Genomic DNA, 25,336 nt, shown 5'->3' with positions numbered 1-25,336 from the left:
GGTGGTCAAATCTTCTCAGTTCTGCTCTGTCATTCTGTTGCACAGGAAGACATGTCTTATGTATATAGGTGGTATAGAGCCCCTCAAATATACTATTGAATACCCATGGGCCCTGTATTATGAGCAGAAAGAAATGCATACACATTTTTTTATACAAATTTACAGAGTATGCTGTTTGAAACACAGGTATTCAAGTACTTGTATGTTTATTTTTAGGTCTCGCCTACGCAGCGCACATGCGCTGCATAGGAAAAAGACTTTTAGCCATCGATTCCCTTTTTCAGGCAAAAACGTGCACGCGTTGCATTGCTTTGAATGGCAACGCATGCACGTTTGGCGATTCCCTTGCGGGAGCGAGCTTTGAAACCATCTGTTTTTAATTAACAGATGGTTTCAAAGCTCGCTCCCGCAAGGGAAGCGCAGCCCCCCTCCTCTCTCCCCTCCCCCTGCTGCGCAATGGATAAGAACAAACGTTTTTTAAAAATGTCCTTTCTAGCGCGCACACGAACACAACTCCCGGGCTTGTTTGTAATGTTAAAGACATGTTAACAATATTTAGTTTAGTGCATTGCTCTTTCACGAGCGCCGCCATGCTTTATCTACTTTTTATAGAGCTTACGCCGAGGCTCGAACACGGGTCTCCAGGACTACAGTCAGCAGCTCTATTTACTATGCCACATCAATGCGGTAGACCCAGCCTCCGCTACCCGGCCTCTCCAAGTCCCCGTTGGCCAAGGCGTCTTGCGTGTTGGCGTGTCCCTGGCCGTAGTCCTGTCCGGGTCTCTTGGTCGCCCAGCTCCCACCCGGCGCCACCGCTTTGCTCTGTAGTGGGGGAAGCTGTACTTGCGGGCGCTCCTGGCCTGCGCTGGAGACTCCCTGTATTCGGAGCCGCTATGCCCAGGTCTCGAGGGAGCTGACTCCCTAATGGCGTGCCACTTCCCCTGCGCGTCTAGGCTCCGTCTGCCGCCGTCTCTTGTCACTAGCGCTTATCCCTGCGCTTCAACTCGCTGATGGAGGGTCCCCCGGCCACCGATCCCGGGCCCGCCTCGTCAGGTGTCTTCGGACTCCCCTCCTAGCCGCCGCGTGGTCCAGGGACCGCAGGCCCCTCCTTAGTTGGTGGCACCAGGCCCAAGTCGGGGACTCAATTTCAGTGTAGCTCCCACCAGGCCGCTCAGTCACTTTCCACGCTTCGCCTCCGCACCTCCCGGCTCCCCGGTAGCGCCGCAGCACTCCGCTCTGTCCCTCTGGCTCGGCTGGGGCCCCCCGCTGTGGCAATCTCTTCCTTTCGTGCAGTGGGGCGCCGGGGCTGCCCGGCGACGACCAGGGAGAGGCCCCGATCCTGGGCCTCGATTTAAAGGCTCCCCGGGCTGGGTCACGGCCGTTCCCCTCAGCGCCACCCGCTTACCGCCTTCCGCTGTGGGTGCCTCCGGACTTCCCGCGTCGCCGGTGCTGGGCCTGGGGCACCCGGTCGCGGTCCGCGGGGGCCCGCTGCTCGGCAGAGTGCGGCGCTGCGGCTCAGTGTGGTCCGTCTGCCGGGGTGGCCGCCATTTTCCGGAGCTCGGCTGCACCGCGGTACCGCTGGAAAGGCTCACCGGGGACAACCGCCTGGCCCTTCAAGCTGGCTAGTTCTTGCAGCGTGTCCCCCTCTGGCATCCGGTCAGGCCTCGACCAGCTGGGGGGGCCTGCTCAGCTATTTTTGGGGTTCACAGGGTTTCGGGACGGGGAGCCTCCGGAGCACACGTCCGCTCAGGCCGCCATCCAAGCCACGCCCCCAATCTTACTTTTTAAGAAGATGTTCCCTTACCCTCATCCTTTATCATAACACTTTCAGAGTAAACCTCTCTGATGAAGATCCTTTTTTACCATCGCCAACACCTCCCTGACTCAAGGAACCGTTTCTGAATTTCTTAAAAAAGATCAATTCCTCCTACTTCAGAAGAAACCCAACCTAGACTTTTATAACCTCACCACCAACTAGCCTATCACTCGCCTACCCATGATCAGCAAAATCCGCAAAAAAATTGGTCTACGCCAGACTCCAAGATCACACTACCTGCATAACTACCAATCCAACTTCTAATCACCTTCAGCATGGAGACAGCTAACCAATATATATTTTTATTTCATTTTTCCCTTTAAATTGCTATTTCATAGGTTGTCACCCTAGGTGGCTGCCTTTTTTGCTTTTGGCTTAATTTTAATTTGTAACTCATGACAGTTACTATTCTGTGCATGAGTGGTGCATGTGCTGTACTTATACAGTGTTAGTAGGGGAATTTTGTACCACTAATGTCCATACTTCATCTAATACCTATGTGGCTCCAAGTCACGTGTGACACTTCGGGTCATACCAGGTAATTTAGCGAGCAGCACTCTGCTTGCTGCAATTTTTTTAGGTCATATGTTCATGTTGAAAGACAAACTACAAGCCCCAGAAAGCAACTGGCTCTAGGCTAAAAATGAAATTTTGACAGAAAGGATTACACATCAACCCGGGCATCTTGGCAGACACGTCATGGTCTGTTCATTTAAAATAAGCTTGCACTCTTCGAATCCATGGTTCAGGGTCTGATTAAAATTTGTGAACCTATATATTATTTAAAAAATAGCAATTTTTTTTCTTTTATGCTTTACTTTACAGCATTCTTTTCTTGCCCGCCCCATTTTATTCTTGTTTTCTCATCTGGCTTAATTTGTTCCCCTTACCTCTTTCATTTAATGCCTTATTTTATGGTCTTGTATAACAGCACAGCTGTTGCCAGACAATTATGTGAGCAACACTTGAGGGCCCTTGGCTCTGCCCACATGTCAGAAAGAAAGAGTAAATGTTTTCATTTGGCAGAAGTTGAGTGCTCTCACAAAAAAACTGCTGTTCCTTCATACAGCTGTGATTATTATGTACATTTATTCAGCTCCGTAAGTTGAACTTTCATAGTTACACACATGACATTGGAAGGTTATTAAACTGTCATAGATAACTAGATAAATTGCAAGATTGTCAGAAGGAACCAATGAGAAACAGCGAGCTGTCAGCCAATCCGAACCTGCGCTGCCACGATGGCGTAACTCAGGCCAAAGAACTCAACTCTGCTGATAACGCTCTGTCCGTTGAGCAATTACACATACATTACTGTACAATGTTTCTCAATAGTTAACTAAACCGGCACTGAGAGTGTTACAGGTTTGAGTCAGAAACGTTAATCGTGCCACGCCCATCCACTGTTATTATTTAACAAACAGGCGCGGTCGCAGAGTGCCACATTTCCCTCGAAAACATTCCGAGGACAAAATGAATCCAAGTTTTACGGAAAAACAAACATATTTAAAAACATTTAATCCAAGAGCATATCTAGAGACGTACTATAGCGATCAAGAAGGAGCTTGGGTCGATGAAAACCACCTATGTCGTGTGCTCAAACAGCTGCATGAAACCTTTACTTCCGGTAAGTATACATTTTCCTGGAACCAGTTCCACGGGGAGCTCCGCATTAAATCGTAATGCTTTCTGGATGCTTATGTTTTTTGTTGCAACAAAAATATACAGGAGCATTTTGTATTAAGGCACTGAGGCGTGTTGGCGGTGAAGATCTGATTAAAGAGAAATCTCAGTTTAGACCCATAATATGTAGATTATTTTCAATTATATGTAACATGCATAAACGTACAAGAAGAAGTGTTGGCATTGGAAAAACGTTACTCGCTGAACCCATAAATTGAGGGTCAAAGCGTGTCATGAAAAAGGGGATGGGATAACAGTATGCCAACTTGTACATTTTGTTTTTAAAATTTCAGCCACAAATAAATTGGCAACAAGAAGAAACTTGATAGTAAATCCATTCTGACTTAATTGGTTCTAAGGGCTGCATTAAAAAATATCTTACAGGGTTAAGACACCTGCAGCAGAGAGCTTTGTGTGCCTGATGAATCTAAGGGAATGATAGTAATGGTAAGATAACTATGGTGGAGAGGTTTGTTTGTTTAGTCACAGTTTTGACTCCTAAAGTATCATAAAGGATTGGATTCACTATGTTGCCGTGCATACCTAATAGCTCTTTTTAGGTTTTTTTCATAAGCTTCTGGCTGTTTGACTTAGGGATCGGCTACGGTTTATCCTCTTGTTACTTTGCAATTTTGTCAGTGTCAATGATTGAGAAAGATTTTCTAGGAAGGTGATCCAAGTGTCAATTGTCAAGCTTTTTTGTGGCTCGGGGGTTACCATCAGGTCTGTCACCCTCATGGCTATGTGAGGTAATGTGTTATTTGCCCATCACAATCACTTCAGGTTTGTTGTGATGTGGACCCAACCGCAGGAGAGCCTCTATGTGCCTTCGTAATGTCTTTGTTATTTCTAGATGTTGACGCGAGTGATCGCTCTCAGTGGTGTATATGATCAGAAACGTATTTATTTGCAGTAAGAGTTGCTATTGTGTAGTCTATTGTCGAGCTTGAATGAGGGCCATGATATGTGCCTGTCCTGTGTCATTCTACCATTTAGTACACGCATCCTAGATGTTCAAGATCTGCTACTAGTTGTTTTCCTCCAGTGTCAGACCAATCTGAGATGGAATAGAATTGCTTTTGTACAGCCCAGATTGCATTTGAAGCAGTGATGTTGTCGTCTTCTTCTAGTGTGTGCATTAGTTTGAGTTAAAATCTCTAGCTAGGATTATTTCCCTGGTCGGATGTGCAAACCGGAGTTCTGCAATATTTGCAATACGTTTTTTAAATAGTTCTTTTTTGCTCTTTGTTTCAGATGTGCATAAAGGTTGATGAAAATAATGGTGCTTACCGCTTGCTGAGATCCCAACTCCATTTTTTCATTATTTGCATATCCGCTGTGGTGGTTGGCAACTGGACAGAAGAAATGTTTAGTGCTGTAGAAATGTAAACAGCGAGGCCGCCCTTAGGTCTGCCATACTGCAGCGTTTGTGTGGCAATTACATAATGAAGGATGTGCCCAGGTACCTCCACTTCAGGTGTTAGCCAGGTTTCTTGGAGGGCAACAATTTCATAATCATCCAAACTCTCGGGGGACCCATTATCCTGCAAGAATCTCTTTGCACCTGCTATGTTCCACGACAGAATTTTAGTTGGGACGATCTATGGTATATTTTGCGTCATTCTCTGTCAATCTCTTTGTTTCCGGGGTCCATGGTATGTTATATTTTATGGTTTTTATGCCTTTTGCGCCTCATAATACAGAGAAGACTGGGCTCGTGCTTGGATTATTGCTGATGGGTTGTTTGAGGATAGAAGGGGTATAGGATAACGTTGTTTCATGGGAATAGTAAGAGATGTACCCCAATCTTCGAAGTTCGAGGCCCCTATTAAGATGGCTGAGACCATTGCATCCGGCTTCCAAATTGCAACAGGTTTTTTCCATGCCATTATTATTTGCCGAGCCGATAAACTCTATTTCCAACAAGTCCATAGAAGATAGATGCTTTAGAGTTGGTATAGCTGCCATTAGGCGCAAGATGTTACCTCTATTGAAATATTCTTGTGGTCCTTGTAAAGAGTAGTGTGGTGTTTAAAGGAACCTATTGTTTTGTGTTCAGTTTATGCTCATAATTTCTTTTTGAATGAAATGTGGATGCTGGTCTAGCGCTTTGGTTTCTTAACTGCCCTTCCGGTTCATTGCTGCTCATTTTTTTGCATTGCAATTTTTTTTATCTGTATCTGGTCTCTCTGCTCTCTATCAGTTTCCTGGCCACTCTGTGAGATCACTTCCCTGTCAGCTCTGTAGCGAATATTTTCCTCGGTATGAGTTTGTGTAGCAGGTCCTTGATTGATAGGGGAACAACCATTTTCTCTTGTGCTGATGGTCATTATAGGCTGGAAGATTGTGGTTCTTTTGCGATGTTGAGCTCTGCTCGATCTGGACTTATTTTCTTCTATTTGAGTTGTGTTTAACAAAAGACCGCTACTCACAGGGCTCCGACTGGCCGTGACTGTGCTATTTAGCCCTGGCGATTCACTTGGCAGAGAGTCTGACAATTCGGGTGACCCCAGTTGATCTTTGCAACATGCTTCACCTTCCTCTTTAAGATCTTGCTTCTGCTTGGTAGTTGCCAGTGAGCGGACTTTGCCATCCTTAAAGTTGAAGATTGGGTAGATATCATTTACCTGTTGCTTTGGCACTTTGTTATTTTGGAGGTGCGTTCTAGCTTTCCTGGTGCGTTTCTTCTGACTTTTCGTTAGAGGGTAGGTGTTTATTTGGTCGGCCCAGGATGCTGTTTGTTGGTCCACTTGAGTTCAGAAGGCATCATTCTGGGTGGCAGGTAGTAATGGAGTACCTTCGTCACTTTTATCCATAGCATTGGTCCTTATTCTGGTTGTTGTAACGATTATCTGTTGGGTGTTTGACATGGCGGGGAGTTGTGGAGCACTTTCCTCACTCTGTGACTCTTTCAAGGCTGCACTTTGTGATGCTGGAGGGTGGCCAGACTGCTTGTACTCCGAAGGATGCTTCTTAGTATGGCTGGTAGTTCAGTGCTTGAGCCCGTGTAGGTGTTTTGTTTTTAGTAGTAGATATTGCCCTATCATTGAGTCAATTTTGGTGTTTATACCGGAGATGTAATCTGTTGACATTCATTAGGTTGATTTGGATGGCAAGTTTATCTGACTGCATATTAAGGGCGCAAATTGAGGTTTGCAGTGCTTTTACTAAAGAAGTGTGAAGATTTTGAAAGAACTTCCAGTTTTTTTTTCAGGTTCCTGGTTACGCTCCATTGAGTGGTTAGTAATATTGGGATGCCCCTGCTAGTTACGTTCTACTATGCAGCCAAATGAGTTGTGCTTAAGCGTGGGCGTAAAATCCGTTTCGCGGGCGAATTTGCGGATTTTTGGCAATATATTTTGAAATACAACCTGTGTGGTGTCCTTTCACTTGGTATTAAAGGGGTTACATATGGTAAAACAGCTGGCTTCACATGCCCTCTTGAGTTTAGCCTAAGGCTGCTTTGTCCATGCTACCACTAGGATAGCTGGTCCATAAGGTTGACTTTACAACCATCACCATAAGGGTCGTTTGGACTGGTGCAAGGTGCTCACTAGAATAGTGAACATCATATACCAGGCCAACTTCTCACAGATACCGTTTTCGAAATGGACTCCGCTTTGAAACACCGCTTGCTGCTTGGATTTAAGAAACGCATTTATGCGTTAGTGCACCAGCCATGTCTGTTTCACAGCGTTTAGTGAAACATACATGCTTTTTTTGTTGAGATCCGTTTGGTCACATGAGTGAGAGGGACTGAATGAGTGAGAGGGACAGCAGAGTGAGAGTGACAGCAAAGTGAGAGTGACAGCAGAGTGAGAGTGACAGCATGAGTGAGAGTGACAGCATGAGTGAGAGTGACAGCGTGAGTGACTGCAGAGTGAGAGTGACAGCATGAGTGATTTCAGAGTGAGAGTGACAGCAGAGTGAGTGACAGCAGAGTGAGAGTGACAACATGAGTGACAGCAGAGTGAGAGTGACAGCATGAGTGACAGCAGAGGGAGGGTGACTGCAGAGTGTGAGTGACTGCAGAGTGTGAGTGACTGCAGAGCGTGAGTGACTGCAGAATGTGAGTGAACAGCAGAGTGAGAGTGACAGCATGAGTGATAGCAGAGTGAGAGTGACAGCATGAGTGACTGCAGAGTGTGAGTGACTGCAGAGTGTGAGTGATTGCAGAGTGTGAGTGACTGCAGAGTGAGAGTGACTGCGGATTGAGAGTGACTACAGAGTGAGAGTGACTGCAGAGTGAGAGACTCAGCAGTGTGAGTGTTCCAGAGAGAGCAGGGTACGCTTGTGCGCTTACACGGTGCACTGACACACAGAAGCTAAAACAAATAACAGCTGAACACGTGTCTTGGGAGCTTCATGGAGGCAGCTGCCCTCTGTGAGGGGAGCAGCAAGGAGGGGACGCCCCAACCAATCAAGCGCAACTACTCACAACCTACTGTACGATTACAACACAGGCCAAAGGGCAGAGCTAGGTCTTTTCGTATTACGTAGGGTGAGCAGTGTGTGAGTGTGTAGAGTGAGCAGTGTGTGAGCGTACAGGGTGAGCAGTGTGTGAGCATGCAGGGTGAGCAGTGTGTGAGCATGAAGTGTGTGATTATGCAGGGTTAACAGTGTATGAGCGTGCAGGGTGAACATTGTGTGAGTGTGTAGGGTGAGCAGTGTGTGAGTGTGTAGGGTGAGCAGTGTGTGAGCGTAGAGGGTGAGCAGTGTGTGAGCATGCAGGGTGAGCAGTGTGTGAGCATGCAGTGTGTGAGTATGCAGGGTTAACAGTGTGTGAGCGTGCAGGGTGAACATTGTGTGAGCGTGCAGGGTGAACATTGTGTGAGTGTGTAGGGTGAGCAGTGTGTGAGTGTGTAGGGTGAGCAGTGTGTGAGTGTGTAGGGTGAACATTGTGTGAGTGTGTAGGGTGAACATTGTGTGAGTGTGTAGGGTGAACAGTGTGTGAGTGTGTAGGGTGAGCAGTGTGTGTGTGTGTAGGGTGAGCAGTGTGTGAGTGTGCAGGGTGAGCAGTGTGATAGTGTGTAGGGTGAGCAGTGTGTGTGTGTGTAGGGTGAGCAGTGTGTGAGTGTGCAGGGTGAACATTGTGTGAGTTTGCAGGGTGAGCAGTGTGTGAGTGTGTAGGGTGAGCAGTGTGTGAGTGTGTAGGGGCAGTGTGTGAGTGTGCAGGGTACGAAAACCTGAACGAAGTCCACCACACACACACACATAACACCAAACACATAAGATCACACACCACACACACCACACACACCACACACATATCACACACACACACACTCTCACAACACACTCTCTCCACCACACACTCACCACCACACACTCACCACCACACACTCACCACCACACACTCACCACCTCACACGCAACCTCACATGCCACCATTGCTACAATTCCAATCAAACCCACATAATTCCACTACACCCCACATGCATACACTCCATAACACATGGCTAAAAGACATTGCCATTTACAATGCCATTAGCTCTAACTCAAATAAATCCGAGACCTATTGCATTTCCATTGCTTGTTTGATTTGGCAGACGTTGTAGGCTCTCACACAAAAACTGCTGTTCTTTCATACAGCTGTGATCATTATGTACATTTATCCAGCTCCCTAAGTTGAACTTTCAGAGTCACACACATGACATTGGGAGGCTATTAAACTGTCATAGATAACTGGATAATTGATGGTGTTTTTCTCTGGGAGGAGCACAGTTTGGGGGGGGCAGTAATTAATTTACATGGATTTTTAGATCTGGCTTTACAGTGCATCCATAAGCCGCTGCACGACCTATTGGCATTGAGCTTGTCTATATTTCTCTCACCCCTCTGGTGACTATTTTTACACTGACTGAGATGGATGTGGGGCATTGTAAAATTGCGAGATTTTCAGAAGGAACCAATGAGTAACAGTGGGCTGTCAACCAATCCGAACCTGCGCTGCCACGATGGCGTAACTCAGGCCAAAGATCTCAACTCTGCAGATTACGCTCTGTCCGTTGAGCAATTACACATACATTACTGTACAATGTTTCTCAATAGTTAACTAAACCGGCACTGAGAGTGTTACAGGTTTGAGTCAGAAACGTTAATCGTGCCACGCCCATCCACTGTTATTTTTTAACAAACAGGCGCGGTCGCAGAGTGCCACATTTCCCTTGAAAACAATTCGAGGACAAAATGAATCCAAGTTTTATGGGAAAACAAACATATTTAAAAACATTTAATCCAGAGCATATCTAGAGACGTACTATAGCGACCAAGAAGGAGCTTGGGTCGAAGAAAACCACCTATGTCGTGTGCTCAAACAGCTGCATGAAACATTTACTTCCGGTAAGTATAAATTTTCCTGGAACCAGTTCCAAGGGGAGCTCCGCATTAAATCGTAATGCTTTCTGGATGCTTATTAGGTCGAGCTAGAGTACGCATGCAAAGCATGCGTCTAGCTCGACAACTATAGTCGCCCGTCTCCTGGGACTCTGAGACAGGGGTCGGGCACGAGCGTCGACTTCTCCTCGTGGGCGCGCACGCCCAGCCCGGCGCCGTGCACATCCCCTGCCTCAGATTCCCACCTAAACACGCAGGCAGGCAGGCACACACACAGACGCAGGCACATATAAGCGCACTCATGCACACACACACGCACCCCCCCACGGGCTCACGCGCACACACACAGCCACGCACGCACCACCCTCCCCCACCACCACCACCACTCACGTGCTCAAGCGCACACAAACGCGCGCACACACAGATGCACACAGACACACATATCCCCCCTCCACTCACCGTGCTCTTTTGTCGCGTCGCCTCGCTGCGCTCCTTTTCTCCGCCGCATCTCCACACGCGGGGCACTTCTCTGGATTTTCATGCTACCGCGGGGCTCTCCCTCCATGATGGGACTCCCGCATCAACGAGCAACACCGGCCTCTTCCGGCGGCGTCACAGGCCCCGCCCATGTCACGGGCAAGGATGCCTGACTTCCTGGTTTCACCCCCGCCGGCAACACTGCTTCTTCATTGTAAACCGGGATTGATTTTTGCGGCTCTCTGCTTCCACGTAGACTGCAGTGATCATATTATCCAACAATATTGAAGTTCCCACTAATAAGATTCACTTGCATTTATTTTTCATGTGAGGAGGTGTGTGGTAGGCTAACAAAATAGTTACAGAATATTTTGTTCTTTGTAATCACATATTTGAGCCTGCCCCACGATCACTGACCCCAGAACCCTTTGCACGGAGGATCAACGTAGTATTTTCTTCACTACACCTCTACAGCCAATTAAAATGTAGAATACTACAAGGCAACACATTATCTTGCTCAGATTAGGCATTCTCTCAAGAGCCTAACAAGTTCTGGAAACCTAAGATGCAAATCATATTCCTAAATTCTCTACTAAACTGCCACGTGCAGAATGTTGTGCGTTCGATTTGGAATAGCAGATAAATGTTCGTTGCCTAAATGTGACACTGCGAGTAGTAAGTAATACGATATACACTCGCTCTCTAATGAGCCGCCGCTTTTCACACCCTCATCTTGCTGCAATTCCACCCAGAACTGCGCCGTCTTACCAGTAGACAACGTGTACTTTCACAGGCATGGCTACATGACAGGATCACCGACTACAGTTGGACAAACAAAACTCCACTTCTATCAGCAACACAATTCCTTACGTGAACAACTTCGCGCATGCTCCGTACATGAAGTTAAAAGGACATGCCTGTCCGCCCATGCAAGTGCAGACGAATCCATTTACAGAAGCGGAGGGGTAGGGAGGGATATAAGAGTAACCAATTCAACGCGGGGGTGGGGCTCTCGATCAGGAGGCAAGCCCTAAAACAATGGCATTTCTGACCATTTTTGAAGAACGTAGAATTAGTAATTTGATTTACTTGGTGCAATATCCTCACCCCCCCCCCCCCCCGCACACATACACACACACACTGCGATGGTAGATTCCGAAGGGAGATGTGGGAGTAGTATTTTAACAGGAGCTAGAGTCGATAATGGAACATTTTTAAAGATATATTTCGAGGGCTTGGATGTTGGTTGGGGTGATAAAAGCAAGCATTAGCCAATAGGTCTTGCCTATGCGAGATCTATCATGTTTGCAATTTTTTTAGCCATATTGTGCATGGCTGTTGTGGAGCATGGCTGAAAGAAAAAACAGCATTTTCAATGCAATAGGTTTCGCTTTTGCAAGGTTTAACTGATTGGCATTGTAAATGACAATCCCTTTTATTTATGTGTTTTAAACCCAACACATATATAAAATGCATTGTTATTTTTAATGCCAATAGCTCAAACACCTGCAAATGCGAGGGCACTTTAATGTTGGCCGCTCCCATTTATTTAAACACTGCTCACGGTATTCAGGTTACAGTGAGCAGCGTCTAAACAAAGGGGCACGGACAAAATTAAAGTGAAAGCGCATATTGTGTGTTTTCACACAAAGTAAAAATAATTAAGAAACGTTCCGCACGCCTGCCAAACTGAAAGTGGCCTGCACTATTAATTAATAAAATAAAGAAGCGCAGCCGCTATTGTGAAAGCGTCCGCCTGTAAAATAAATAATTAAATAAGCGCAGCTGCTAAACTGAAAGCGGACCGCACTGTAAATTAAAAAGTGCATCAGTGAGGCCGTTATAGTTAAATCGGAGCAAGTAACAATTTAAATAAATACAGTAGTAAGCGTGTGGCGTGCTGCAATGCGTGGGTGGGGTAGGGTAAAAGCATTAAGGAAAATAGTGCTCCCCGACTTATAATGCAGAGCATGTAATAACACCAGTAAAAAGTCCATTCCTTATGGTGGATAACAAAAGGAGACTAGGCGGTACCAAGGAGGGACTAAAAGCCTCATAATGAATCAGAAGCCAGCATTTATAACGGACAATGGCACACGCCAATTAAAAATATGGGCGGGGCTTCTAGTGCATACCCTAATACAGCATGTCTCGCAGAGCGAGCAGCGCATATGCATGCTGCTAGGCTCGACCTAAAAAAACAAAGCTCTTGACCTAAAAAAACAAGCATTGTAAATGACAACGACAAGCACTGTAAATGACAATGGCTTTTATTTATGTGTTTTGAAAACCTGTAAGGGGTACGTAAACACACATGTTGTACTTACAGGCATTGCTTATGAGAGCCAAGGCTAGCAGTAACTAGCCTCTTTTACTGCCAGACTTGTTTTTCATAAGCAAGGACTATACGTACAAAGTGTGTGTTTACACACCGCTTGCAGGTTTAAAAAAAATATAAATAAAAGGCATTGTCATTTACAATGCCAAGAGCTCAAACTCTCGCAAATGCGAGACCTATTGCATTGCAAATGCTAGTGTTTTTTATTGCAACAAAAATATACAGGAGCATTTTGTATTACGGCACTGAGGCGTGTTGGCGGTGCAGATCTGATTAAAGAGAAATCTCAGTTTAGACCCATAATATGTAGATTCTTTTCATTTATATGTAACATGCATAAACGTACAAGAAGAAGTGTTGGCATTGGAAAAACGTTACTCGCTGAACCCATAAATTGAGGGTCAAAGCGTGTCATGAAAAAGGGGATGGGATAACAGTGTGCCAACTTGTACATTTTGTTTTTAAAATTTCAGCCACAAATAAATTGGCAACAAGAAGAAACTTGATAGTAAATCCGTTCTGACTTAATTGGTTCTAAGGGCTGCATTAAAAAATATCTTACAGGGTTAAGACACCTGCAGCAGAGAGCTTTGTGTGCCTGATGAATCTAAGGGAATGATAGTAATGGTAAGATAACTATGGTGGAGAGGTTTGTTTGTTTAGTCACAGTTTTGACTCCTAAAGTATCATAAAGGTTTGGATTCACTATGTTGCCGTGCATACCTAATAGCTCTTTTTAGGTTTTTTTCTTAAGCTTCTGGCTGTTTGACTTAGGGATCGGCTACGGTTTATCCTCTTGTTACGTTGCAATTTTGTCAGTGTCACTGATTGAGAAAGATTTTCTAGGAAGGTGATCCAAGTGTCAATCGTCAAGCTTTTTTGTGGCTCGAGGGTTACCATCAGGTCTCTCGCCCTCATGGCTATGTGAGGTAATGTGTTATTTGCCCATCACAATCACTTCAGGTTTGTTGTGATGTGGACCCAACCGCAGGCGGGCTTCTATGTGCCTTCGTAATGTCTTTGTTATTTCTAGATGTTGACGCGAGTGATCGCTCTCAGTGGTGTATATGATCAGAAACGTATTTATTTGCAGTAAGAGTTGCTATTGTGTAGTCTATTGTCGAGCTTGAATGAGGGCCATGATATGTGCCTGTCCTGTGTCATTCTACCATTTAGTACACGCATCCTAGATGTTCAAGATCTGCTACTAGTTGTTTTCCTCCAGTGTCAGACCAATCTGAGATGGAATAGAATTGCTTTTGTACAGCCCAGATTGCATTTGATGCAGTGATGTGGTCGTCTTCTTCTAGTGTGTGCATTAGTTTGAGTTAAAATCTCTAGCTAGGATTATTTCCCAGGTCGGATGTGCAAACCGGAGTTCTGCAATATTTGCAATACGTTTTTTAAATAGTTCTTTTTTGCTCTTTGTTTCAGGTGTGCATAAAGGTTGATGAAAATAATGGTGCTTACCGCTTGCTGAGATCCCAACTCCATTTTTTCATTATTTGCATATCCGCTGTGGTGGTTGGCAACTGGACAGAAGAAATGTTTAGTGCTGTAGAAATGTAAACAGCGAGGCCGCCCTTAGGTCTGCCATACTGCTGCGTTTGTGTGGCATTTACATAATGAAGGATGTGCCCAGGTACCTCCACTTCAGGTGTTAGCCAGGTTTCTTGGAGGGCAACAATTTCATAATCATCCAAACTCTCGGGGGACCCATTATCCTGCAAGAATCTCTTTGCACCTGCTATGTTCCACGACAGAATTTTAGTTGGGACGATCTATGGTATATTTTGCGTCATTCTCTGTCAATCTCTTTGTTTCCGGGGTCCATGTTATGTTATATTTTATGGTTTTTATGCCTTTTGCGCCTCATAATACAGAGAAGACTGGGCTCGTGCTTGGATTATTGCTTATGGGTTGTTTGAGGATAGAAGGGGTATAGGATAACCTTGTTTCATGGGAATAGTAAGAGATGTACCCCAATCTTCGAAGTTCGAGGCCACTTTTAAGATGGCTGAGACCATTGCATCCGGCTTTCAAATTGCAACAGGTTTTTTCCATGCCATTATTATTTGCCGAGCCGATAAACTCTATTTCCAACAAGTCCATAGAAGATAGATGCTTTAGAGTTGGTATAGCTGCCATTAGGCGCAAGATGTTACCTCTATTGAAATATTCTTGTTGTCCTTGTAAAGAGTAGTGTGGTGTTTAAAGGATCCTATTGTTTGTGTTTAGTTTATGCTCATCATTTCTTTTTGAATGAAATGTGGATGCTGGTCTAGTGCTTTGGTTTCTTAACTGCCCTTCCGGTTCATTGCTGCTCATTTTTTTGCATTGCAATATATTTTTATCTGTATCTGGTCTCTCTGCTCTCTGCTCTCTGCTCTCTATCAGGTTCCTGGCCACTCTGTGAGATCACTTCCCTGTCACCTCTGTAACTAATATTTTCCTCGGTATGAGTTTGTGTAGCAGGTCCTTGATTGATAGGGGAACAACCATTTTCTCTTGTGCTGATGGTCATTATAGGCTGGAAGATTGTGGTTCTTTTGCGATTTTGAGCTCTGCTCGAACTGGACTTATTTTCTTCTATTTGAGTTGTGTTTAACAAAAGACCGCTACTCACCGGGCTCCGACTGGCCATGACTGTGCTATTTAGCCCTGGCGATTCACTCGGCAGAGAGTCTGACAATTCGGGTGACCCCAGTTGATCTTTGCAACATGCTTCACCTTCCTCTTTAAGATCTTGCTTCTGCTTGGTAGTTGCCAGTGACCGGACTTTGCCATCCTTAAAGTTGAAGATTGGGTAGATATCATTTACCTGGTGCTTTGGTACTTTGTTATTTTTTTAGGTGCTTTCTAGCTTTCCTGGTGCGTTTCTTCTGACTTTTCGTTAGAGGGGGAGGGTAGGTGTTTATTTGGTCGGCCCACTTGAGTTCAGAAGGCATCATTTTGAGTGGCAGGTAGTAATGGAGATGATTCTATGGCAGTAACTTTGTCACTTTTATCCATAGCATTGGTCCTTACTCTAGTTGCTGTAACAATTTTCTGTTGAGTGTTTGACGGGGAGGGGAGTTGTGGAGCACTTTCCCCACTCTGTGCTCTTTCAAGGCTGCACTTTGTGATGCTGGAGGGTGGCCTGACTGCTTGCACTCTCGAAGGATGCTTGTTAGTATGGCTGGTAGTTCACTTTGTTTTTTCAGTATTGGGCAACATGCACAGTTGAGTGCTTGAGCCGGTGTAGGTGTTATGACTTTTAGTAGTAGATATTGCCCTATCATTGAGTCAATTTTGGTGTTTATACCGGAGATGTAATCTGCTGACATTCAATAGGTTGATTTGGATGTCAAGTTTATCTGACTGCATATTAAGGGTGCAAATTGAGGTTTGCAGTGCTTTTACTAAAGAAGTGTGAAGATTTGAAAGAACTTCCAGTTTTTTTTCAGGTTCCTGGTTACGCTCCATTGAGTGATTAGTAATATTGGGATGCCCCTGCTAGTTACGTTCTACTATGCAGCCAAGTGAGTTGTGCTTTTTATTTTTGTGTCCTTTATTTTCCGTGTAGGATCGCTGATCCCTGGTGACTTTGTTTTTGTTATTGACATTGTTTGCTGAGTGAGAGGTCTCATTACTTGACTGCTCAGGTGAATATTTCTATTATTGATATGTCTATTATTGTTTGCTGTTGGTCTATAAACCGAGATGTCTTCTATTTCCCTGATTGAACCGCTGTTGGGCTCTTATCAATTTGACACATTTCTTGTGCTGCGGTGGTCTTGTTTGCCATTGAGAACAGGGCCTTACTAGCTTTGTCTAGTTTCTGTTCTTGATTACTATACTAAATGTTGTTTATTTTTGTGGTATTATAATTTATTGAGTTTGTTGTCACAGCTCTTACCCACAAACTTAATATTACTTATGTGGTTTGTTGCATTTCTGATCGGGGAGTTGGTGAGTTACAAAGTTGTTCAGGGGGTTTGGAGGTGGTTCCTATTGCCTGCAGTATGGCTTTATTGTTCAGTATTGATTGAGACTCGGCGGCTGTTGTCTTGGGGTGGAATGACCACTAGGCTTTTCTGTGTCTCAGTTAGTGTCCATCGTATTGTCTATTCTTGTGTCCATCCTAGACATGGGATGCGCTTCTGTGCTCGGGCGAACTTGTGGTTGTATGGTTTGCACCTTATTGCTCTGGCAGTTTGGTTTCATAACCTCTTGTTCCTTGACTGCTGTCACTGGGATAGCATGTATGCTGCTGCTGCTACTTGTTGAGGCTGCATTCTTAGGATGCACTTCAGTGCTCGAGTGAACTTGCGCTTGAAAGATTTGCACCTTGTTGCTCCAGCAGTTCGGTTTTATGACCTGTTCGGTGTCTACTATTCCTTGGAGAGCTTCTTTGCACCCGCTACTGTTTGGAGCAGTATTCATTGTTGTTACTATTGCCTTATGTACTTCCTTGTCTTTTTTGTCTCCGTTCTGCGTAGCAACTAGTTTGTACAGCGTCAAAGGTTTGAGAAGTATATTGACTTTAGCCGGTGTGTGGAGTATATGACTGCGGTGGGGTTCTTTAGAAAAGTAAATTCCCCAGTTGAATTCATTGATCCAAAGATTGAATACGTTTGTGATTTTAGCGTTGCTCCTAGGTTCCGTGGTGATTTTGGTGAGCAACCCGAGAGGGGTTTTAGTTTTGACTTCAGATTTCGATTTGTTGGTTGAGGTGGTTGCTTCCTTGTCCTGCCTGATCTCATTGTCCTACATAGTTGATAATGACCGGGCAGGGCTGGCCCGGGTTGGTCTTTTCCTACAGTGATTTTTGTCATAGTAGATTTTGCTGCTATGGCTACATTGCTGTTGTGCCTCCGGCAAGTTTATGATGCGTGTGATAGATGTGATAGATGCACTAGAGCATGAGCACCTGGGCTGCAGAGGAGGGTAGTGGGTATTTTACCCTTACTGATTCTAACAAAATGTCAATCATGAGCCTGTAGCACTGTCCGACATTGGGTGCTAAATTGTCATGCTTTTGCTGGGAGAGGTATTAGTGGACTTGGGGTGCACTGGGGTGTGTTGTCACAGTGGGAGGGAAATGCTCAACGAGGCAGCAAACTGCACCCAGACTGGCTGGGCCACTTCCGCCACCCCACCTGGGCTCAAACTCTGCTGCTGCTTGCTAGTTGCAGTCGCGCTCACAGCCCTCTCCCCCCAGCCACTGTCTATACCACTTGTGCCTTACCGCTCTTAGTTCATTGTAGCTGGGGCTGTTGCTGTTTCTTGGCGTCCTTGTTGCTGAAACACTGCCGTGCTCACCAACACACTCCCCTTCCTGTGGCCAATCGCAATGCTTGCAACACCTGCACTTTGCCCTCGGTGAAGGAGTCGGGGAGAGAGAGAAGGTGGCAGGGAGCGAGGATTTGGCGGTCCCTCCTGCTGCTGCGGGGGCAAGCAGATTGGCTGCTCCTGCTCCTTCTCTCTCTTTCCTCCCATCCTGGTAGGCCCCCCTCTGGGCACTTGGGAAAGTAAGCGGAAAACGAGCGGCAAGAGAGCAGGACAACGAGCGGTGAGGATGAGACACCCCGGGGCCTAGGTCCAGGGTCCTGGAGCAGCAGTACAGCACTCTACACCACCCCCACTGCTATCGCTACTGCTGTGCTCCTCGCTTCCGCGAGTCGGCGTTTCTGTGTCTCTCAAACCATCAGCCTCTCTTCCCTCTTTCTGTACCCCTCTTCCCTCTTTTAGCACTACTCTTGCTACTGTCTGCACCCCTGTTCCCACTTTCTGCACCTCTTTTGCCTGTTTCTGCAACTTTCTTGCCTCTTTCTGCAGTTCTCTTGCCTGTTTCTGACCCTCACTTGCCTCTTTCTGTACCTCTCTTGCCTCTTTCTGCTCCTCTCCTGCCACTTTTTGTACATCACTTGCCTGTTTCTGCACTTCTCTTACTTTTTTCTGCACATCTCTTGCTTCTTTTTGCAACTCTTGCTTCGTTTTGCACTTCTCTTGCCTCTTTCTGCACCTCTCTTGCTTCTTTCTGTAACCCTCTTGCCTCTTTCTGTAGCTCTTTTACTCCTCTCTGCACGTCTCTTGCTTCTTTCTGCTCTCCACTTGCTTCTTTCTGCACCCCTCTTGCCTCTTTCTGTACGCCTCTTCCTGCACCTTTATTTCCTATTTCCACTTCTCTCTTGCCTCTTTCTGCATTACTCTTGCCTCTTTCTGCACTTCTCTTGCCTCTTCTTGCAAATTTTCTGCTCTTGTTGCAGCTCTCTTGTTTTGTTTCTGCACTTCTCTGCTTCTTTCTGAACATCTCTCGCCTCTTTTTGTGTACTCAAATGAGAAGTGGAAGCTGTCAAGTTTAAAGGTCTGGTTGCTCTCGTGACTGAGGTATGTGTCTACTTGTACATGACTTCTTACATGTGTTATACATCTGAAGATGGTAGCTTAAAAAGCGGGTTGCTTCTCCTATAGGTGGTCAAATCTTCTCAGTTCTGCTCTGTCATTCTGTTGCACAGGAAGACATGTCTTATGTATATAGGTGGTATAGAGCCCCTCAAATATACTATTGAATACCCATGGGCCCTGTATTATGAGCAGAAAGAAATGCATACACATTTTTTTATACAAATTTACAGAGTATGCTGTTTGAAACACAGGTATTCAAGTACTTGTATGTTTATTTTTAGGTCTCGCCTACGCAGCGCACATGCGCTGCATAGGAAAAAGACTTTTAGCCATCGATTCCCTTTTTCAGGCAAAAACGTGCACGCGTTGCATTGCTTTGAATGGCAACGCATGCACGTTTGGCGATTCCCTTGCGGGAGCGAGCTTTGAAACCATCTGTTTTTAATTAACAGATGGTTTCAAAGCTCGCTCCCGCAAGGGAAGCGCAGCCCCCCTCCTCTCTCCCCTCCCCCTGCTGCGCAATGGATAAGAACAAACGTTTTTTAAAAATGTCCTTTCTAGCGCGCACACGAACACAACTCCCAGGCTTGTTTGTAATGTTAAAGACATGTTAACAATATTTAGTTTAGTGCATTGCTCTTTCACGAGCGCCGCCATGCTTTATCTACTTTTTATAGAGCTTACGCCGAGGCTCGAACACGGGTCTCCAGGACTACAGTCAGCAGCTCTATTTACTATGCCACATCAATGCGGTAGACCCAGCCTCCGCTACCCGGCCTCTCCAAGTCCCCGTTGGCCAAGGCGTCTTGCGTGTTGGCGTGTCCCTGGCCGTAGTCCTGTCCGGGTCTCTTGGTCGCCCAGCTCCCACCCGGCGCCACCGCTTTGCTCTGTAGTGGGGGAAGCTGTACTTGCGGGCGCTCCTGGCCTGCGCTGGAGACTCCCTGTATTCGGAGCCGCTATGCCCAGGTCTCGAGGGAGCTGACTCCCTAATGGCGTGCCACTTCCCCTGCGCGTCTAGGCTCCGTCTGCCGCTGTCTCTTGTCACTAGCGCTTATCCCTGCGCTTCAACTCGCTGATGGAGGGTCCCCCGGCCACCGATCCCGGGCCCGCCTCGTCAGGTGTCTTCGGACTCCCCTCCTAGCCGCCGCGTGGTCCAGGGACCGCAGGCCCCTCCTTAGTTGGTGGCACCAGGCCCAAGTCGGGGACTCAATTTCAGTGTAGCTCCCACCAGGCCGCTCAGTCACTTTCCACGCTTCGCCTCCGCACCTCCCGGCTCCCCGGTAGCGCCGCAGCACTCCGCTCTGTCCCTCTGGCTCGGCTGGGGCCCCCCGCTGTGGCAATCTCTTCCTTTCGTGCAGTGGGGCGCCGGGGCTGCCCGGCGACGACCAGGGAGAGGCCCCGATCCTGGGCCTCGATTTAAAGGCTCCCCGGGCTGGGTCACGGCCGTTCCCCTCAGCGCCACCCGCTTACCGCCTTCCGCTGTGGGTGCCTCCGGACTTCCAGCGTCGCCGGTGCTGGGCCTGGGGCACCCGGTCGTGGTCCGCGGGGGCCCGCTGCTCGGCAGAGTGCGGCGCTGCGGCTCAGTGTGGTCCGTCTGCCGGGGTGGCCGCCATTTTCCGGAGCTCGGCTGCACCGCGGTACCGCTGGAAAGGCTCACCGGGGACAACCGCCTGGCCCTTCAAGCTGGCTAGTTCTTGCAGCGTGTCCCCCTCTGGCATCCGGTCAGGCCTCGACCAGCTGGGGGGGCCTGCTCAGCTATTTTTGGGGTTCACAGGGTTTCGGGACGGGGAGCCTCCGGAGCACACGTCCGCTCAGGCCGCCATCCAAGCCACGCCCCCAATCTTACTTTTTAAGAAGATGTTCCCTTACCCTCATCCTTTATCATAACACTTTCAGAGTAAACCTCTCTGATGAAGATCCTTTTTTACCATCGCCAACACCTCCCTGACTCAAGGAACCGTTTCTGAATTTCTTAAAAAAGATCAATTCCTCCTACTTCAGAAGAAACCCAACCTAGACTTTTATAACCTCACCACCAACTAGCCTATCACTCGCCTACCCATGATCAGCAAAATCCGCAAAAAAATTGGTCTACGCCAGACTCCAAGATCACACTACCTGCATAACTACCAATCCAACTTCTAATCACCTTCAGCATGGAGACAGCTAACCAATATATATTTTTATTTCATTTTTCCCTTTAAATTGCTATTTCATAGGTTGTCACCCTAGGTGGCTGCCTTTTTTGCTTTTGGCTTAATTTTAATTTGTAACTCATGACAGTTACTATTCTGTTCATGAGTGGTGCATGTGCTGTACTTATACAGTGTTAGTAGGGGAATTTTGTACCACTAATGTCCATACTTCATCTAATACCTATGTGGCTCCAAGTCACGTGTGACACTTCGGGTCATACCAGGTAATTTAGCGAGCAGCACTCTGCTTGCTGCAATTTTTTTAGGTCATATGTTCATGTTGAAAGACAAACTACAAGCCCCAGAAAGCAACTGGCTCTAGGCTAAAAATGAAATTTTGACAGAAAGGATTACACATCAACCCGGGCATCTTGGCAGACACGTCATGGTCTGTTCATTTAAAATAAGCTTGCACTCTTCGAATCCATGGTTCAGGGTCTGATTAAAATTTGTGAACCTATATATTATTTAAAAAATAGCCATTTTTTTTCTTTTATGCTTTACTTTACAGCATTCTTTTCTTGCCCGCCCCATTTTATTCTTGTTTTCTCATCTGGCTTAATTTGTTCCCCTTACCTCTTTCATTTAATGCCTTATTTTATGGTCTTGTATAACAGCACAGCTGTTGCCAGACAATTATGTGAGCAACACTTGAGGGCCCTTGGCTCTGCCCACATGTCAGAAAGAAAGAGTAAATGTTTTCATTTGGCAGAAGTTGAGTGCTCTCACAAAAAAACTGCTGTTCCTTCATACAGCTGTGATTATTATGTACATTTATTCAGCTCCGTAAGTTGAACTTTCATAGTTACACACATGACATTGGAAGGTTATTAAACTGTCATAGATAACTAGATAAATTGCAAGATTGTCAGAAGGAACCAATGAGAAACAGCGAGCTGTCAGCCAATCCGAACCTGCGCTGCCACGATGGCGTAACTCAGGCCAAAGAACTCAACTCTGCTGATAACGCTCTGTCCGTTGAGCAATTACACATACATTACTGTACAATGTTTCTCAATAGTTAACTAAACCGGCACTGAGAGTGTTACAGGTTTGAGTCAGAAACGTTAATCGTGCCACGCCCATCCACTGTTATTATTTAACAAACAGGCGCGGTCGCAGAGTGCCACATTTCCCTCGAAAACATTCCGAGGACAAAATGAATCCAAGTTTTACGGAAAAACAAACATATTTAAAAACATTTAATCCAAGAGCATATCTAGAGACGTACTATAGCGATCAAGAAGGAGCTTGGGTCGATGAAAACCACCTATGTCGTGTGCTCAAACAGCTGCATGAAACCTTTACTTCCGGTAAGTATACATTTTCCTGGAACCAGTTCCACGGGGAGCTCCGCATTAAATCGTAATGCTTTCTGGATGCTTATGTTTTTTGTTGCAACAAAAATATACAGGAGCATTTTGTATTAAGGCACTGAGGCGTGTTGGCGGTGAAGATCTGATTAAAGAGAAATCTCAGTTTAGACCCATAATATGTAGATTATTTTCAATTATATGTAACATGCATAAACGTACAAGAAGAAGTGTTGGCATTGGAAAAACGTTACTCGCTGAACCCATACATTGAGGGTCAAAGCATGTCATCAAAAAGGGGATGGGATAACAGTATGCCAACTTGTACATTTTGTTTTTAAAATTTCAGCCACAAATAAATTGGCAACAAGAAGAAACTTGATAGTAAATCCATTCTGACTTAATTGGTTCTAAGGGCTGCATTAAAAAATATCTTACAGGGTTAAGACACCTGCAGCAGAGAGCTTTGTGTGCCTGATGAATCTAAGGGAATGATAGTAATGGTAAGATAACTATGGTGGAGAGGTTTGTTTGTTTAGTCACAGTTTTGACTCCTAAAGTATCATAAAGGATTGGATTCACTATGTTGCCGTGCATACCTAATAGCTCTTTTTAGTTTTTTTTCATAAGCTTCTGGCTGTTTGACTTAGGGATCGGCTACGGTTTATCCTCTTGTTACTTTGCAATTTTGTCAGTGTCACTGATTGAGAAAGATTTTCTAGGAAGGTGATCCAAGTGTCAATTGTCAAGCTTTTTTGTGGCTCGAGGGTTACCATCAGGTCTGTCACCCTCATGGCTATGTGAGGTAATGTGTTATTTGCCCATCACAATCACTTCAGGTTTGTTGTGATGTGGACCCAACCGCAGGCGGGCCTCTATGTGCCTTCGTAATGTCTTCGTTATTTCTAGATGTTGACGCGAGTGATCGCTCTCAGTGGTGTATATGATCAGAAACGTATTTATTTGCAGTAAGAGTTGCTATTGTGTAGTCTATTGTCGAGCTTGAATGAGGGCCATGATATGTGCCTGTCCTGTGTCATTCTACCATTTAGTACACGCATCCTAGATGTTCAAGATCTGTTACTAGTTGTTTTCCTCCAGTGTCAGACCAATCTGAGATGGAATAGAATTGCTTTTGTACAGCCCAGATTGCATTTGAAGCAGTGATGTTGTCGTCTTCTTCTAGTGTGTGCATTAGTTTGAGTTAAAATCTCCAGCTAGGATTATTTCCCTGGTCGGATGTGCAAACCGGAGTTCTGCAATATTTGCAATACGTTTTTTAAATAGTTCTTTTTTGCTCTTTTGTTTCAGATGTGCATAAAGGTTGATGAAAATAATGGTGCTTACCGCTTGCTGAGATCCCAACTCCATTTTTTCATTATTTGCATATCCGCTGTGGTGGTTGGCAACTGGACAGAAGAAATGTTTAGTGCTGTAGAAATGTAAACAGCGAGGCCGCCCTTAGGTCTGCCATACTGCTGCGTTTGTGTGGCAATTACATAATGAAGGATGTGCCCAGGTACCTCCACTTCAGGTGTTAGCCAGGTTTCTTGGAGGGCAACAATTTCATAATCATCCAAACTCTCGGGGGACCCATTATCCTGCAAGAATCTCTTTGCACCTGCTATGTTCCACGACAGAATTTTAGTTGGGACGATCTATGGTATATTTAGCGTCATTCTCTGTCAATCTCTTTGTTTCCGGGGTCCATGGTATGTTATATTTTATGGTTTTTATGCCTTTTGCGCCTCATAATACAGAGAAGACTGGGCTCGTGCTTGGATTATTGCATATGGGTTGTTTGAGGATAGAAGGGGTATAGGATAACCTTGTTTCATGGGAATAGTAAGAGATGTACCCCAATCTTCGAAGTTCGAGGCCGCTTTTAAGATGGCTGAGACCATTGCATCCGGTTTCCAAATTGCAACAGGTTTTTTCCATGCCATTATTATTTGCCGAGCCGATAAACTCTATTTCCAACAAGTCCATAGAAGATAGATGCTTTAGAGTTGGTATAGCTGCCATTAGGCGCAAGATGTTACCTCTATTGAAATATTCTTGTGGTCCTTGTAAAGAGTAGTGTGGTGTTTAAAGGATCCTATTGTTTGTGTTTAGTTTATGCTCATCATTTCTTTTTGAATGAAATGTGGATGCTGGTCTAGCGCTTTGGTTTCTTAACTGCCCTTCCGGTTCATTGCTGCTCATTTTTTCGCATTGCAATTTATTTTTATCTGTATCTGGTCTCTCTGCTCTCTATCAGTTTCCTGGCCACACTGTGAGATCACTTCCCTGTCAGCTCTGTAGCGAATATTTTCCTGGGTATGAGTTTGTGTAGCAGGTCCTTGATTTATAGGGGAACAACCATTTTCTCTTGTGCTGATGGTCATTATAGGCTGGAAGATTGTGGTTCTTTTGCGATTTTGAGCACTGCTCGATCTGGACTTATTTTCTTCTATTTGAGTTGTGTTTAACAAAAGACCGCTACTCACAGGGCTCCGACTGGCCGTGACTGTGCTATTTAGCCCTGGCGATTCACTTGGCAGAGAGTCTGACAATTCGGGTGACCCCAGTTGATCTCTGCAACATGCTTCACCTTCCTCCTTAAGATCTTGCTTCTGCTTGGTAGTTGCCAGTGAGCGGACTTTGCCATCCTTAAAGTTGAAGATTGGGTAGATATCATTTACCTGTTGCTTTGGCACTTTGTTATTTTGGAGGTGCGTTCTAGCTTTCCTGGTGCGTTTCTTCTGTCTTTTCGTTAGAGGGTAGGTGTTTATTTGGTCGGCCCAGG

General features: G+C 45.6%; 1 protein-coding gene across 2 annotated transcripts in view; it reads left to right on the top strand.

The window, feature by feature from the left end:
• LOC144823525 (nicotinamide N-methyltransferase-like) overlaps window positions 1–25,336 on the top strand; it is a 203,712-nt gene that overhangs the window by 15,884 nt on the left and 162,492 nt on the right. Inside the window, exon 1 of one of the 2 annotated variants that reach the window (XM_078682111.1) lies at window positions 22,235–22,548. The exons of the other annotated variant lie outside the window; for it this stretch is intronic. Within the exon in view, the coding sequence (XP_078538237.1) occupies window positions 22,395–22,548 (154 nt within the window). The 5' untranslated portion in view covers window positions 22,235–22,394. Of the gene's footprint in view, window positions 1–22,234; window positions 22,549–25,336 lie in introns of those variants that run through there. 2 annotated transcript variants of the gene reach the window in all.

Source organism: Lissotriton helveticus, chromosome 3_1, assembly GCF_964261635.1.
Source record: "Lissotriton helveticus chromosome 3_1, aLisHel1.1, whole genome shotgun sequence".
NCBI lineage: Eukaryota > Metazoa > Chordata > Amphibia > Caudata > Salamandridae > Lissotriton > Lissotriton helveticus.
The sequence above is the reverse complement of the archived record's forward strand: the minus strand, read 5'-3'. Positions and strand labels throughout refer to the sequence as shown.